The 16,465-nt window shown below is 57.9% G+C and overlaps 1 protein-coding gene across 2 annotated transcripts; it reads left to right on the forward strand.

Annotated features, from left to right (window-relative positions):
• Positions 1-4: 4 nt before the first annotated feature.
• Positions 5-15,744, forward strand: TMEM175 (transmembrane protein 175). 2 transcript variants are annotated; one of them, XM_040966502.1, is made up of 12 exons: positions 5-250; positions 3,076-3,202; positions 8,978-9,161; positions 9,248-9,286; positions 10,010-10,107; positions 10,983-11,034; positions 11,254-11,289; positions 11,464-11,547; positions 11,677-11,841; positions 14,347-14,425; positions 14,532-14,667; positions 15,015-15,744. In XM_040966502.1, the coding sequence occupies exons 3-12, from the start codon at positions 9,009-9,011 to the stop codon at positions 15,673-15,675; spliced, it is 1,503 nt and encodes a 500-aa protein (XP_040822436.1). In that variant the 5' UTR covers positions 5-250; positions 3,076-3,202; positions 8,978-9,008; the 3' UTR covers positions 15,676-15,744. The 2 variants fall into 2 exon arrangements, with proteins under 2 accessions (XP_040822436.1, XP_040822437.1); XM_040966503.1 differs by lacking the exon at positions 11,677-11,841.
• Positions 15,745-16,465: the final 721 nt, after the last annotated feature.

Below are 16,465 nucleotides of genomic sequence, written 5' to 3' on the forward strand. Positions count from 1 at the left end.
TCCGCCCGGCGCCGTGACGCAGCCCGGAGCGTCACGGCAGGGCCGTAGGGCCGCCGGCGCCCGTCTTCCGCCCGGCGCCGTGACGCAGCGCGGAGCGACACGCCTGGGCTGCCGCGGCCACAGGGCCGTCGGCGCCCATCTTCCGCCCGGCGCGCAGGCGCGCGGCGACCGTAGCTGTGACCGGTGTGGTGGTGACCGGTGTGCGGGCGGAGCGGCGGCGGAGCAGCGCGGACGGCGGCGGTTCCCCCAGGTAGTTACGCCGGCCGGCGCCCCGCCGCCCCTCAGGGCTGTGTCGTCCGCCCACCGGGTCCCGGTGCTGCCCTCCGCGGACACGGCCGGCGGGCAGTGAGGCGGGCGGCGAGCGGCCGCCGCTCGTGGCGCTCCGTCCTGCTGGGTGTGGGGGCTGCGGGCACGCGTGTGCGCCCTCCGGGGTGCAGGCCATTGCACTTCCTCGCCGAGGGCCCCTGGGACGGAAGCTTCGCCCTGGGATTGCAGCCGGTGCCCGGAGAGGGGCCTTGGCCGAGGACCTAGCGGGACCGGGAGCACGCCCTGCGCTAGAACGGCCGGAGCTGGAAAGCCAGGCGGGTGGGTGCGCGGCTGAGGGTGATGGAGGAAGGGCAGGCCTTCTCCGTGCACACAGAAACGTCAGCTTGTCGGGAGAGGGGACGGAGGGCAGTGAGCTGCACTCACACAGGAGTTGCTGGCTTACGGAAACAGAATTCCCCCGCTGGCTTCGGGTTTGACTGTGAGGAAAGGGAGAAGGGAACTAGGACACGCCGAGGTTTGCTAGATGGCCTTGTAGGACTCCTGGTGGCCAATTCAGCACAAAGTGCAGTAAGTGTGCAGGCCGTGGGCTTAAGGCCGGTGGAGATGGAGGCTTCATAGGGTCACTTTGGAAACCGGCAGCTCCGGTAACTTCGTCCCAGCCCGAGTCTGCATCCCTATGAGCCTCAATAACCACAGTATTGCCCAAGGCCACGCCTGAGACCTCGTCATTCATTAGGTTCTCTCCGTAACCCATTAAGTAGAACTCGGTAGAATCAAGCCTGTTGCGTGCAAGATGCCAAGTCATCTTGGAAACAGCATCCTCAGCAGAGGCCCATGCACAGGAGGCTTGAGTGTTGCTTGCAACATCCTCCTGCCCCTCAGAACCCAAACAACAGCCAACCCAGACAGGACCGCGTGAGGGAGTACGGGTGAGACCCAGACGTAACCCTGACAGGACTGGCTCCTGGGAGTGAAGCAGATGGAACATCTCTCTGTGTCACTCCATCTTTCAAGGCCATGAAAAGAAATTTTAAAATAAATGTGTTCTTCCCTCAAAACTCCTGGCTTACTTGATGACTTCATTGGAAATTGCATGAAAAACTTAATGAAACATTACCAATTCCCATAGCTTCTTAGGGTCAGCTGCAGGAAGGAACAGCATTGTCTCAGTAACCAAGCCTCGGCACGGTCATTACTTATTCCTTGGTCAACACTTGCTTACGTCTCATGAATGTAAATTGAGAAAGTGATTTTTGTACGTTAGAATCTCTTCTCTGCTGGTTTCAACTCTAAAACCCAGTTGGCAGGGCTGGGCATGCTGCAGCCAGGAGCCAGGAGCCCTGTCCAGGTTCCCACATGGGTACAGGGGCCTGAGGACTGGTGCCATTGCTGCTGAGTTCTGGGAACTGGCTCAGGCACTGCAGCCTGGGTCCTGGGCGTCCGAACCAGTCGCTAACTATTAGCCATGGTGAAGGGGCTCTGAGGCCATGGGTACACAGCCAACTGGAATTGAGGACAGAAGCTCCAAATGGCTCCATATTGGGAATTGATCGCTCATTCACACTACTAAAAATTAAAAGAAAATCACCCTATGGGTGAAAAAGCATTTGGCAAAATGCAGCATCCCTTCTTGGTTTAAAGGATCTCATCAAACCAAACTTCCTTGATGTGGAAAGTCTGCAGCTCACCCACACTGGCTGTAACTAGGTCGCCTCACCACTTCTGTCAGGCCTCGTGCTTGAACTTGTAGCCAGAAGAAGTGAGAAGCAGCATGTGGCAGAGGAGTGAGGCTTTACATGCAGACAGCCTGATCATCCGCCCTGACACTGCTGCCGTCCTGCGCTAGGAGCTCCCGGCTGATGTTCCTGGGGTGGGGAGTTTGTCTTGAGCCTGTGGTATGTTCACGTTCTGGCCTGTCCTCTAGGGACCATTGTGGCAGCAAGAATGTGTGCCTGCCAGGAGGGTGGGGCCAAGTTGCTCCCAAAGCTTCAGGTTGGAGAGCGCTGTCAGGTGAGGAGTTAAGCTGGGTACGGATGAATGAATATGGGAGGTCTGTCCTATTCCTGTAGCCCAGCAACAAACACTAGAAACTGATGTTTGAAACAGTATCCTGTGCGCAGAGATCTGCTCAGGGGCGTGTGCAGCCTCAGTAGTTGGTGTCCACACAAGGACACCAGCTCTGTTTGCAGGTCCTGCATGATGGCATCTAGCTCCCGCCTCACAGGGTCTCCGAAGGATGCGGAGGAGCAAAAGCTGAACAAAGACTCATGCGACTGACATTACCTGACATCAACACTCAGGGCGAAAGTCTGTGAAGATACCTGAATAGGCAGAGTCCGAAAATTACTTTACACGCATATGGTCAAGCCGCTTAAAAAAATTTTTTTTTGTTGTTGGAAAGTCAGATATACAGAGGAGGAAAGACAGAGAGGAAGATCTGTCTGCTGATTCACTCACAAAGTGGCCACAGTGGCCAAAGCTGTGCCAATCCAAAGCCAGGAGCTTCTTCCAGGTCTCCCACGCGGGTGCAGGGTCCCAAGGCTTTGAGCTGTCCTCCACTGCTTTCCCAGGCCACAAGCAGGGAGCTGGATGGGAAGTGAAGCAGCCAGGATATAAACTGGCACCCATATGGGATCTGGGCATATGCGCAATAAGGATTTAGCCACTAGGCTATAGTACTGGGTCAGATCTGTTTGTAACACTTAGGAAAGTGTGTTTTATCTGGAAATGGAGTATCGCCTCCTCTCGAAAGTGCCCCCGTTGCCTTCCACAGCCTCCCTGACACTTGCTGTTGGTTTTGTGTCACAGCCATCTGGAGTGCGTGTGTCCTGTGGTGTCAACGCAGTGTCCGCCACAGCCCCGGGTTCACATGTTTCCACACCGGTGAACTGTGGGAGCCACGTCTGGTCCTGGATGCCAGCTGCTAACTATACAGGTGAGCCCAGCATCTTCGCTGTTGGCTCTTGGGGAGCCGCTTGAACCGTAGGGTTGCATTGTTCGGAAACTCTCTGTGTTGGGCACATCATCTTACATGCGTTTTGACCTGTTTGTGCTTGTGGCATCATGTCTGCGACTTCCTTGGCAACCCCAAGGCCGTCGTCTTGAACTGAAATCTAGCCTTGGTCCTCGGCCTCTGCATGTGGAGGCCTGTGTGTGCATTGTAGTCCCTGCCCTGCTCAAGAGTTCTTGGCCACACACATGGGGCTGGTTTCTCAGCTGTGTCTGCTGAGCGTCATGCCGATGCGGCTGTAGGGCAGGCCTGCGGGTCCTCCAGGTCTGTCCTCCCAGATGCTTCGGCTGTCTGGGATCCCTTTGGGGTCAGGTTACCTGGTGTCCAACACAGAAGGCTGTGGCGTTGCCATGGGAGCCCCGGGACCCTGGGGGTTTGCTTTAGCGCTGTCCCCACCACTGCTGGACCCTGTGGTCAGGCCTGCCCTCAAGCTGTCTGACACTGTCCTAGTGGGTGGAATCATTACCTAAGCCCCACCCAGGTCAGTCACTGCTTGTTTCCTGAGGCTCATCAGACTTGGGGTGAGTTTTGTCTGTGTGGCTTGCTGAGGTTTTCTCTGGACAGGCCACATCCTCCTCTCTAGTTGGTTCTGTTGCTGCCATTCCTTTTTGCCCTGTGTTGTGTTGTTTGCCCCTCCAGTGCAGGGCTTGCTGGGAGCTGGCGGGGCTCGTGCTGTTCTGAGCCCAGAGTCTCACCCCCTACCGCCGACAGGAGAGACCTCCTGGTCCATTCCCAGCATGTGGGGTTTCCCCATGTGCTCTTTGTGGTGACCGTGGCTTGCTGGGCTTCTTAGAGTTGCTGATCTTCAGATTTTAGGCCAACCTTGCGTCTTTAGAGTAAGGCCCTGAATGCCTTTGGTTTATAATCCTTTTCATCTGTACTAAACTCTGTTTGTTAACATTTTGTTGAGGATTTTTTCATCTGTGTTCTGGATTTATTGATTTTAAAAGTAAGTTTCAATTGAAAAATCTGCACAAAAATTATTACAGAAGCTGTTCAGCAAACATCTGTCCCGTGGCCAGTACCTGGGGAGGCAGGTGTCCTGTGGCCATCCATTACCTGGGGAGGCAGGTGTCCTGTCCTGTGGCCGTCCAGTACCTGGGGAGGTAGGCGTCCTGTCCCGTGGCCGGTGCCTGGGGAGGCAGGTGTCCTGTCCCGTGGCCGGTGCCTGGGGAGGTAGGCGTCCTGTCCCGTGGCTGGTGCCTGGGGAGGCAGGTGTCCTGTCCCGTGGCCGGTGTCTGGGGAGGCAGGTGTCCTGTCCTGTGGCCGTCCAGTACCTGGGGAGGCAGGTGTTCTGTCCTGTGGCCAGTACCTGGGGAGGTAGGCGTCCCGTCCCGTGGCCGGTGCCTGGGGAGGCAGGCGTCCCGTCCCGTGGCCGGTGCCTGGGGAGGCAGGCGTCCCGTCCCGTGGCCGGTGCCTGGGGAGGCAGGCGTCCCGTCCCGTGGCCGGTGCCTGGGGAGGCAGGCGTCCCGTCCTGTGGCCGGTGCCTGGGGAGGCAGGTGTCCTGTCTGTTTGAGTTTGTCCATGTTGGGCTCCTTTGTCTCCCACCTTAGCATATGAGTTTTCTTCCCTATCTCCCTCCCCATCCCTTTGCTCTCCTGTCCCTCTCTTTCTCTCCTTCCCTCTTCCTTTTCCTCTCTCTCCCTCTTCCCCACCCTCCATGTCCTTTTGAGATATAAGAAATTAGAGCCCAGTGCTGTTCAGGATGGAGTGAGTTGCACTCTGTTCACTACGAAGAGTGAAGGGTACGTGTAAGGAGGGGTCAGGAAAACGGGGCCCCACAGGTGTGGCAACTGCCACTTCTCCATTCTTGCTCTCTGGCCCTGACCCCAGGCTGCCCCTCAGTTGCACAGACACTGGTATGTGTGTGCACAAGGAAGGGAAAGCTGCAGGAAACAGCTTTATGTCCCGAGGGATCTTGGACAGGGTTGCTGTTGGAAGCATGTGAGAAGATGTGTTTATGAAAGTAGCTAGGGTGGAGGACTTGCTCCAGCAGATGCCAAGTGGCCCAGTGCGAGCCTGTCACAGATGGCGGAGCGAGCAGCCAGGCAGGACATGATCAGAGGGGGGAGCCGGTGACTGAGTGCACATACACACCTCCCAGGCTGTGTGGCCTGACCACATCTGATCGAGCTGCACCATAGACCAGGGGCATGGATGCCCCGGGGCCTCCAGCCAGGAGACAGAAGGTCAGCTCTACCTGGCCTGTGTGGGAGTTAATGCAAAGTAGACGGCAGGCCTGCAAGAAAACTGGAAGCCCCACAATCTCCAGTGGAAATGAAAACCCTTGTGGTCTCACGGCAGGTGACAGGGCTGAACAAGCTTCCCAAATGTGACACTTCTGTTGTCCTAAAGACTTGGGAAAATGAAACCTGCCAAGAGTGGCCTGTCCACAGGCCGCCTGCCTAGGGAACCAGCAGCCCAGTCGAGAGTGGGAGGAGAATTGGAGCAGACACTTGGGAAGGTGCCCACAGGGCCAGTAGCCATGTGAAGGATGTGTGACTGGTCTCCAGGGCAGTGGCAGTTAAAGCACCGTGAGAAACCCCTGCATACCCTCAGGATCATAAAGTAACATTAGTGGTTAACTTAACGTGCACCTAGCCAAGGCCAGGGATGCTGGGGAGCGGCTGATGGCTCCCGCCAACTGGATTTCAGAAGCTGCCCTGGTGGTGTTCACATGAGAAGCCGTGTATGCAGGCATGTGTGTGAACACATCAGGCTTTGTCCATGGCTGCCCAGACTGCACACAATACAGAGGGTTGCAGGTGGGGACTCGGTGAGGGCCACCCAGCAGTGGACAGAGCTGCCCTGCTCACCCCGGAGAGGCCTGAGCTCAAGGGTCCCTGGGCCACAGTGCCCTGGGCAGAAGCCAGAAGTGCCTCAGGGCTCAGAAAGGGCTGCTGTGTCTTTGTGGCTGTGGTCCTTGCCTGCCTTTAACAACTCGGCATAACCGGCAGTTTTCTATGAGCAAAGCTTCAAAGGTGTACGTGGCGTGAGCAAGCTGCCTGTCTCAGTGTCCTCCACACACTATGCGTGTGTGTGTGGGCACTGTGTATGATGCATATGCACTGTGTGTGGGCACTGTGTGTGCACTGCACATGCGCTATGTGTGCACTGCATTGTGCTGTGTGCGCTGTGCATGCACTGCGTATGTACTGTGCGTGTATGCTATATGTGTGTACTGCCATGTGTGACTATTTCCTGCTCCCCACTTGCTGGTATTTGGGGTTGTACCTCAGGCCTGCCTCGTGTCCCAGCACATTAGGGAATGGTCTTGCGTTCGCTCATTACCAGTCAGTTAGTATTTTTGTTTCTAACCTTGTTGTCACCTCTAGCTTCATTTTGTTTATGTTTTTTTTTTTAAGATATATTTATTTATTGGAAAGTCAGATATACAGAGAGGAGGAGAGACAGAGAGGAAGGTCTTCCATCCGATGATTCACTCCCCAACTGCGCACAACCCCCGATGCTATGCCGATCCGAAGCCAGGATCCAGGAACTTCTTCCAGGTCTCCCACTCGGGTACAGAGTCCCAAAGGTGTGGACCGTCCTTGACTGCTTTCCCCGGCCACAAGCAGGGAGCTGGATGGGAAGTGGAGCTGCCAGGATTAGAACCAGTGCCCACATGAGATCCCGGTGCGTTCCAGGCGAGGACTTAAGCCACTAGGCCACACCGCCGGGCCCTATATCTTCATTTTGAGCAGACCCGTGTATATGCCCTGCGACTGTGCCTGGCGGTGCACCTGCAGCTCCCACAGCTGCCAAGCCTGGCTCAGCTCTGACCCTTCTGGCAAGCTTCTCGTTGTTTTAACTGCATTTGCCTGAGTGTGCTTGGAGCTTGCTGTCAGGTATTTGTGCAGCCCTGCCTAGGTGGATGTTTCTGGCTGGTGCAGCTCTCTGGGAAGTGAACTAGTAGATGGTTCTGATTTTCAAATAAATGAGTCCTTTTTTAAAAAAGATTGTATATATGTATGTATGTATGTATATATTTTAAGATTTATTTATTTATTGAAAAGTCAGATATAAAGAGAGGAAGATCTTCCATCCGATGATTCACTCCCAAACTGCGCGCAACCCCCCGATGCTATGCCAATCCGAAGCCAGGATCCAGGAACTTCTTCCGGGTCTCCAACTCGGGTGCAGGGTCCCAAAGCTTTGGACCGTCCTCGACTGCTTTCCCGGGCCACAAGCAGGGAGCTAGATGGGAAGCGGGGCCGTCAGGATTAGAACTGGCACCCATATGGGATCCCGGTGCGTTCAAGCCGAGGACTTAAGCCGCTAGGCCATGCTGCCAGGCCCAATATATATATTTTAAATTAGAAAGTCAGATATACAGAGAGGAGGAGAGACAAGGGAAGATCATCTGCTGATTCACTTCATAAGTGGCTGCAACAGCCGGAGCTAAGCTGATCTGAAGCCAAGGGCCAGGAGCCTCTTCCAGGTCTCCCAAGGCATTGGCCCGTCCTCCAGTGCTTTTCCAGGCCACCAGCAGGGAGCTGGATGGGAAGTGGAGCAGCCAGGACACAAACAGGTGCCCATATGAGATGTCAAGTGGCAGCTTTACCCACTGTGCCACAGCACATGTGCCTTGTCTCAGTGAGAACTGACCCTCAGCTTGTCTGAACATACCTAGCATCTCCCTGCTGCTGTGCCCTCTGTCCCCGCCCATCTCACTCTTGCCTGGGCAGCACTTCTCTTGGGCACACATACGTGGCACACTCTTATTAATCCTCCTCCCTCAGACCCTCTTGCTGCAGAGCTGTCCCTAGCACCTTGCCCTTTAAAGGCCCCTGGCTCCCTGTGGCTCTGCTTCTGCCCATAGTGGGCCATCTCAGGCAGCCCATCACCAGGGCAGCCTCTTTCTTGCCTGTCCTCATCTCCCAGCTGCCTCTCCTGGGGCAGCCTGGAGTTCTTGTGTCTCAGGAAACAAGTCCCCGGCAAACCTGTTGTTGCCCCTGACCCCTGCCTACAGCTGCAGCCTCCTCGCTGAATGGGCCCCGGCTGCACAGCTCTGCCTTCCTCCAACCTTGGAGAGCCACTAGCTGCCCTGTGACGCGGGACCTGTTCTGTGCTGCCCTCCCTCACCCCACCAGCCACACCAGCATGTGCGAGACCCCTGCCTGGTGCCTGGTGTCACTGACCACTCCCTGGGCCAGTGCAGCTCTCAGGCACTGAGACGTGTCACATGACGTGGGTGTCAGGTAGGCTCCCTCAGGAAGCTCCACAGCACCCCACCCTCAGTCTTGTCCCCAGGCTTGGCTGGCCACTCCTTGTTCTCCAGGCTCCATCTCTAGCATCCAGGGAGCTGTTGTGCAGAACCGCAGCCTTGGGTAGGATGCCCCATGGCCCTGTTGCCAGCTAGTTGCCCAAGGTCAGGGTGCTCACGTAACCCTCACGAAGCCAGTGAGGGGTGCCCCTGGGTAGATCCACATTTAGGACCCTGGTTGGCCGCTGGGGTCAGAGACTCTGGCCCTGCCTAGTGACACATCTGCTGAGCACCCTGGCTCCCTCAGACGATGCAGGCACAGATATGTCCCTTCCCAGACCCGAGCTCAATGCTGTCCAGGTCAGTGGTGGTGGCTGCTGCTGCCCTCTCCCTGCATGCAAGGGGATGGCGGAGGGGCCAGTGCCGGCCAGGACGGCATCCATCCTCCTGTCCCCTGCCAGCCACCAGCCTCAACAGAGCTGTGCTTCCTCCAGGTTTTTGTGGGCACCGGGCAGTAGCCCCACCATGTCGGGGCCCACAACCTCAGAGCCGGAGCCCTGTGCCCAGGGGGACTTGGTCCCTGGCAGGAGGGATGAGGACACCGTGGAGGGGACCCAGAGCTCCCATCGCATGCTTGGCTTCAGCGACGCACTGCTATCCATCATCGCCACCGTCATGGTCAGTTTGCTGCCATCTCTCGGGTCCTGTCCTCGGGCGGCATGGGTGCCCAACCCTGGGAGTGTATCCTTTTCCTGTCTCTTCAGATCCTGCCCGTGACTCACACAGAGATCTCGCCAGAACAGGTAATGGGCAGTGGGTCTGAGGGTGGGCAGCCGCTCCTGGGTGGCTGCACAGGCCGGACGTCACAGGGAAGGCGGCCCCGTTGGTTGACACAGAGGAGCTGTGTGAGAATGGTCTGACCGTGCCAGCAGGCCTTCCCCTGTGCCCATGGGCACTGGTACTGCCTCCAGAGCATGGAGCAGGCCCCACCGGCCAAGCTCCCTGTTTCCTAAAGCACTAAGAGCACCAAGACAAGCCACAGAGGATAGCATGTCCCAAGAACCAAGTGCTGACTTGGTAGACGGCCTACAGTCCCGTCTCTGCGTCACGAGTTTGCCTGTGAAGTGGAGGGCTGCAGCACGGTCCTCAGGGTGGGAGCTCTTGGCATCAGCTCTATTCCAGTCGTATGCTGGGGCCTGGAGGGGACCTGCTGGCCTGAGGATGGTGCAGGTGTAGGAGGGGCTCTACCTACCCAAGAGGGACCCTCAGCAGACCTGGCACCTACCCCCGGGCCCGCTTGTGGTGGCCTGCAGTGCCCACTGCCGTGCTCCGAGCCAGTTGCTAAGGAACCTTGCTCTTGTCCCAGTAATATCATTTAGACTGCATGGCTGGGCAGAGCCAAGGAGCAGGTCAGGCCTGACTTGCTCCGGAGAGGCACGGTGCTGGGCTCCTGGGGTCCTCCCACCCCTGCATGCTGCCTCCTTGACAGGTGGGCACCCTCTGAGGTTCTTGCCCTTTGACCCTAGGAGTTTGACAGGAGCATGCAGAGGCTGCTGGCCACCAGGATTGCTGTCTACCTGATGACGTTTCTCATTGTGACTGGGGCCTGGGTGGCGCACACCAGGTAGAGCTGGCCCTCCCCAGGACTGGTCTATGGTCGTGGTGTCCTGGGCTGCCCCACCACACACTGTGACCCCATCACAGGGCGGGGAGCGCCTGCCACACTTGCTCAGCTGATCAGTGGTGGGGGTGGGGGGCAGTCTGCATGTCAGCTTCTCTGGCGTAGACAGACAGGGATTCAGACCCAGGGCTGCTCTCCCAAGTCCTGTCCAGAGCGCGTGGAAGGCCACTTCTGAGTGTGTCACTCCCTGTAAGGCTCCTCCACTCTGCAGGGGTTGGTGACACATGTGTCATATCGGCATGGCCTCCCACTGCTCTGCAGATGCCAGTGCAGGGACTGGGGACATGTGTGTCGTGTCAGCATGTTGGCATGTCCTCCCCATCGCTCCTTCTTCAGAGAGTCCCCTTGGGACTTCTCACCTGCATGTGACTTCACAGCAGGCCTGCTGTCCCCACGCCTGGGACAGCTCTTATCCTCCCTGCTCCCATCCCCACTCCCATCCCCGGGGCTGGGTGCAGAGCTCCCAGTTGGTCAGCCAGGGCCAGGGCAGCCCTGGGTTCTCTGTCGTGGGTCAGACTCCTGCTGGGAATGGGACCTAGGGACGCCTGTGTCCAGGCCCCCAGGGTGTGCAGTCCTGAGAAGGTGAAGGCAGTGGGCTTTGGCCAGGGATATGGTGAGGGCTCTGCCTCCCACAGGGACCATTCAGCAAGCCTGAGTGTGTCCAGGGTCCAGCCTGGGCCCCACATCCGGGGATCCCCCACAGCCAGTGGAGGCACCTGCAGCCCAGCTGTGCAGTTCCTGCCGGCGGACATGGGGGCTGACGCAGGAGCCTCATTTCCTGGAGCAGGCCTGACAGCCGGCTCTCCCCTTGCTGTCAGATTGTTCCAGGTCGTGGGGAACATAGACGACACACTTGCCCTGCTCAACCTGGTGAGTGCTGCTGGCCGTGGTCTGTGACGTGACCATGTGGGGGAGGCCCAGTCAGACCCCAGGCATGAGGGCCAGACTCCTGGACAGACCCTGACCCCAGCAGCCCACCTCCCCAAGGGCTGTCCTGGAGGGGCCCCCAGCTGCCTCTTCTCAAGCCGAGTGCTAACCTTGTACTGACCATGACTGACCGTGATTGACCGTGGCTCTCTGCCCTACCAGGTCTGCATGATGACCATCACCTTACTGCCGTACACAGTGAGTGTCAGCCAGTGCCCACACCCCCAGCCCAGATTCAGGCCTGGCTGCTCCCACGCCCCACGTGGTGGCTGCTTCACAGGATTTTGCATGCACCTGGGGACATGAAGGGCCTCACAGGGCTTCCCTGGGGCTGGCCACTCTGATTCCTTGGCTCTGGGCTCTCCTGGACAGTTCTCCCTGATGGTGACCTTCCCAGACGTGGCCCTGGGCATCTTCCTGTTCTGTGTCTGTGTGATCACCATCGGTGCCGTGCAGGTAGGTGTGTCCTGGAGTGTGTGCGTGTGGACCCTGGGTAGGGATGTGGGACCACAGTAGGGTCCTGTCCCCTCCCCTGCCCAGCCTTCTGGCGTGCCAGCTCTCCTGTGCCCCCTGCCTCTCCCACAGGCACTGATCGTGGCCTATGCCTTCCACTTCCCGCACCTGCTGAGCCCACGGATCCGCTGCTCTGCCCACCGGGCACTATGCCGCCGCCAGGTCCTGCACATTGTCCTGCGTGGCCCGGTGCTCTGCGCTGCCGCGGCCCTCTTCTCTCTCTTCTTCTTTCCCATGGTGAGTGTTGCCACAGTGAGGCAGCAGAGGAGACTGCTCCAAGACAAGAAGCACCACGTGTCAGTGGGGGGGTGTGAAGAGCAGACAGGGAAGGTTCCAGAAACATGTCCCCTCTTCCACCAAGAAACAGGAGGGGCCTGGCTACAGGTGGGGCACCATGTGGGGGCCTGGTGGGGCGGCTCAGCTGTGAGTCCCAGGGTGCCACCCACATCATACGACCTCCTGAGGCTGATAGCTTTTTATTTATTACATATCTTACATGTATTTACTACATATGTATATGTATATAGAGAGGAAAGGCAGATTTACACAGAGAAGACAAATCTTCCACTCCCCAAGTGGCCACTAGGGTGCAGGGCCCAAGGACATGAGCCTGCTGCTTTCCTGGAAGCTGGATCATGAATGAAGCAGCCAGGACTCAAACTAGTGCTGCTCTGGGATGCTGGCACCGCAGGTAGTGGCTTAACGTGTAACACTGGCCCCCAGCAGTTCCTTTCTGAAAGCTTTGCTGATTTAGCACCGGGTATCATAGCCCCGCAGCTAAATCCTTTCCTTACATCTGTCAGGATCTCTTATGGGCACCGCTCTACTTCCCATCCTGGGAAAGCAGCGGAAGATGGTCCAAAGTCCTGGGACGTTGCTCCCATGTGGGAGACTCGGGGAAAAAAGTATTAAAAAACAAAAGATTTGGGCCCAGCATGGTAGTCTAGTTGCCAAGATCCCATATGGGCGCTGGTTCTAATCCTGGCAGCCCCACTTCCCATCCAGCTCCCTGCTTGTGGCCTGGGAAAGCAGTCGAGGACGGCCCAAAGCCTTGGGACCCTGCATCCACATGGGAGACTCGAAAGAGGCTTGAGGTTCCTGGCTTTGGATCAATGCAACTCCAGCTGTTGCAGCCATTTGGGGAGTGAATCAACAGACAGAAGATCTTCCTGTCTCTCCTCCTCTCTGTATATCTTTCAAATAAAATAAATCGTTTTTTTTTTAAAGATTTTTTTTATTATTTTTTCATTGGAAAGGCAGATATACAGAGAGGAGAGACAGAGAGGAAGATCTCCCGTCCGATGATTCACTCCCCAAGGGAGCACAACGGCTGGAGCTGAGCCGATCCAAAGCCAGGAGCCAAGAACCTCTTCTGGGTCTCCCACGTGGGTGCAGGTCCCAAGGCTTTGGGCTGTCCTCGACTGCTTTCCCGGGCCACAGGCAGGGAGCTGGATGGGAAGCGGGGCTGCCGGGATTAGAACCGGCGCCCATATGGGATCCCGGGCGTGCAAGGTGAGGACCTAAACCACTGCGCCATCGAGCCGGGCCCTAAAATAAATCTTAAAAAGAAAAAATTTGCTGGATGATAGAGACCAAGATCTTCCATCTGTCGGTTCCCTCCTCAAACAGCGTCATCAGCCTAGGCTGGTCTCAGCGGCACCCAGGCCCTTGGGCCACCCTCCACTGCTTTCCCAGACCCGTCACTAGGAGGCTGCATCAGAAGCAGAGCCTGGACTTGAACCGACACTGCCATGCACAGTGCCAGCTGTGCCATGGCACTGGTGCTCTCCAGCTCATTTTTCATGAGAATGTCAGGATATCAATCTGGGAACTGGCACTGTGGTACAGGGGACTGAGCAGCCACCTGTAGCACCAGCATCCTGTGTGAGCACTGGTTCCTGTCACGCTGCCCCACTTCCCATCTAGCTCCTTGCTTGTAGCCTGGGAAAGCAGTGGAGGACAGCCCAAAGCCTTGGGACCCTGCACCTCTGTGGGAGCCCCGGAAGAAGTTCCTGACTTCAGATCGGATCAGCTCAGCTCAACCTGTTGTGGCCATTTGGGGAGTGAATCAGCAGATGGAAGCTCTTTCTCTATAACTCTGCCTTTCAAGTAAAATAGATCTTAAACAGGGAAAGAATGTCATTGCAGTGAAGACCTGGGAGGGGACAGTACAGGGGTGGCTCCTGGGAAGCTGCTCAGGCTGCCTGTCCAGGATGCCAGGGTTCACCCGGCAAGCTGAACATGTGCATGGCCAGGGCTGAGGGCTGCCAGGCACCTCTGACCATAGCCCCAGCAAGACCTGGTCAAGAGGGCAAGAGGCAAGGTAAACAGCACCCCATGAGCCTGGTGGCAGCAACTAACGTCTGCCCGTAGTGCCAGCTCCGTCCTGACATGTGCAGTGTCCAAGACGCTGGACACTGGGTGGGGTGAAGGGCTAGGGGGCTGCTCAGGACAGTGATGCTCCCAGGGCACAGTCTGGCCAAGGCCAGGCTGGCAGCCTGGCACCCTGTAAGGTCAGTCTTCAGGCATCTCTGAGGACAAACACCCAGAGTGTGCTGGCTGTGGCCCATGACAAATCCCCACCCCCAAAGGAGGCTGCAGGGGACCCCCAGGCACTTCCCTGACTACTGTGGCCCTCAGTGAGGACCATGTGCCCAAGGGCTGGCATGTTCCACGGGCTGCGCTGGGCTCCTGCTGTCCCTGCAGACAGCCCTGCCCACTCACCCATGGCTCTGCCCACAGTCCTATCTGCTGATGGCCTCCGTCGTCTTTCTCCCGTATGTCAGCAAGGTGGCCAGCTGGTGCAGGGACCGGCTCACGGGTAGGTGGACCTTGGGCCCTCAGGCTGGGTTGGGACCCTGGCTGTCCACCCCAACTTCATGAGTGGCTGTTCTCTGACCAGCCACTGTCCCCCGGCTTGTTTGCAGGCCGAGTAGAACCCCCAGCTCCCCATGTCGAGTTCTTTACCCTGGATCTACAGGAGCCACTAAGCAAGGAGCGAGTGGAAGCCTTCAGCGATGGCGTCTACGCCATTGTGGCCACGCTGCTCATCCTGGACATCTGGTGAGGCCACTGCCCAGGAGCTTTTGTGGGATGTTCCCTGGCTGCCTCTTCTGCAGGGCTCTCCCAGCCCACACACGTGCCCTGGCTGCCCTCTGCAGGGTTCTCCCAGCCCACACACATGCCTTCAGCTGCCAGTACCTGCCCACCATTCCCCTCACCCCAGTCTTCTGAATCTCCAAGATTTAGAAGCAGATGCTTGGTCCTTTCCCAATGCCAGGGGCACCAGGGTCCCTTCCTAAGGGGCTGCACTGCCTCCATCCTGGGCTGCCCAGGGCTGCTGCTTAGTGGTCCCCCTCAGCCCGTCAGGCTGCGCAGTCCCACATCTGAACACTTCTCCCACCCCACAGCGCCGACAGCGTCCCTGACCCCAAAGCGGTGGCAACAGACTTCGGTGGCAGCCTGCTGGCGGCCCTGGGCGCACGTGGACCACGCTTCCTGGCCTACTTTGGTTCCTTTGCCACTGTGGGCCTGCTGTGGTTTACCCATCACTCACTCTTCCTGCACATGCGCAAGGCCACGTGGGCCATGGGGCTGCTCAACGCCCTCTCACTAGCCTTTGTGGGTGGCCTGCCCCTGGCCTACCAACAGACCTCGGCCTTTGCCCGCCAGCCGCAGGACGAACTGGAGCGTGTACGGGTGAGCTGTGCCATCATCTTCCTGGCCAGCATCTTCCAGCTGGCCATCTGGACAGCGGCTCTGCTGCACCAGATGGAGACGCTGCGGCCGGCCGTGCACTTTGGCGGCCCTGAGCATACTTTCATGCTGGCCAAGCTGGCCCTGTACCCCTGCTCCAGCTTGCTGGCCTTCGCCGCTACCTGCCTGCTCAGCCGCTTCAGCACTTTCATCTTCCACTTGACACAGATCGCCGTGCCGCTCGGCTTCCTATTGCTGCGCCTTGGTCTGCGCCTCACCCTGGCCGCCCTGAGCACCCTGCGGGGCCTGGCCCAGCCAGCCCAGCCCCGGGGCGAGCCTGACCTGCACTCCCCTCTGTTGCCAGAGCCCTGCTAGGAATTATGACAGGGGCTCCACAGGGCCTGAGCTGTTTTCTTGGTGAAAATACCACATTGTGTATCTTAACCATGTGAGCTGTCCTGTTTGCAGAGCCAGCAGCAATCTGTGTGCTCACACTCCCCTCCCCACCCCCTCCACAGGAAGTACACCCCAGGGAGCCAGGGGTTGGAGGTCACAGCCACTGCTGCTGGACACCTCCATGATCAGCCTGGCCCTCCCTGCATGTACCTGCTGGGACTGCCAGATACCCAGCCCACTCACATACACACAGAACCAAGCCCTCCCACACACACATCCGCCCCACCCATCCACCCACTGCATGACAGAGGCCCAGGCAGGATGCTGCAGGCAGCCGGGCCTGACTGTATTGGTCCTGGACATAAATCAGTTCTGTTCAGGTACACGACATTACACAAGAGGGGACAAGCATACAGGGCCACAGCCCCAACAGGCACAAAGGGGAACAGACAGGACATAACCATAGACCAACCCTGGGGCTTGCACAGCGAGAACTGGATAGCCAAGGACATAGGGTGCGCGGAGACCACACTGGCACAATACATTGGTTGGCAGTTTTGGCAGAAGCAGGGCCCTTGCCCCCAGGGCAGCACAGTGCTGCAGATCCAGCAGCATCCAGACAGCCTCAGGGCACACCATGGGGTTTGTGGCAGGAGGGACTTCGCAAGCATACCCCAAAGGACAGACTGGGAGAGCCTGTGCCCATGTGTAGAGTGCGGCAGGTGGGTCTGTGGGCACTGGATGCCTGCCCAGTGGACAGAGACCCCTC

Source organism: Ochotona curzoniae, unplaced genomic scaffold, assembly GCF_017591425.1.
Source record: "Ochotona curzoniae isolate NIBS_2020 unplaced genomic scaffold, NIBS_Ocur_1.0 scaffold_4505, whole genome shotgun sequence".
Classification (NCBI taxonomy): Eukaryota; Metazoa; Chordata; class Mammalia; order Lagomorpha; family Ochotonidae; genus Ochotona; species Ochotona curzoniae.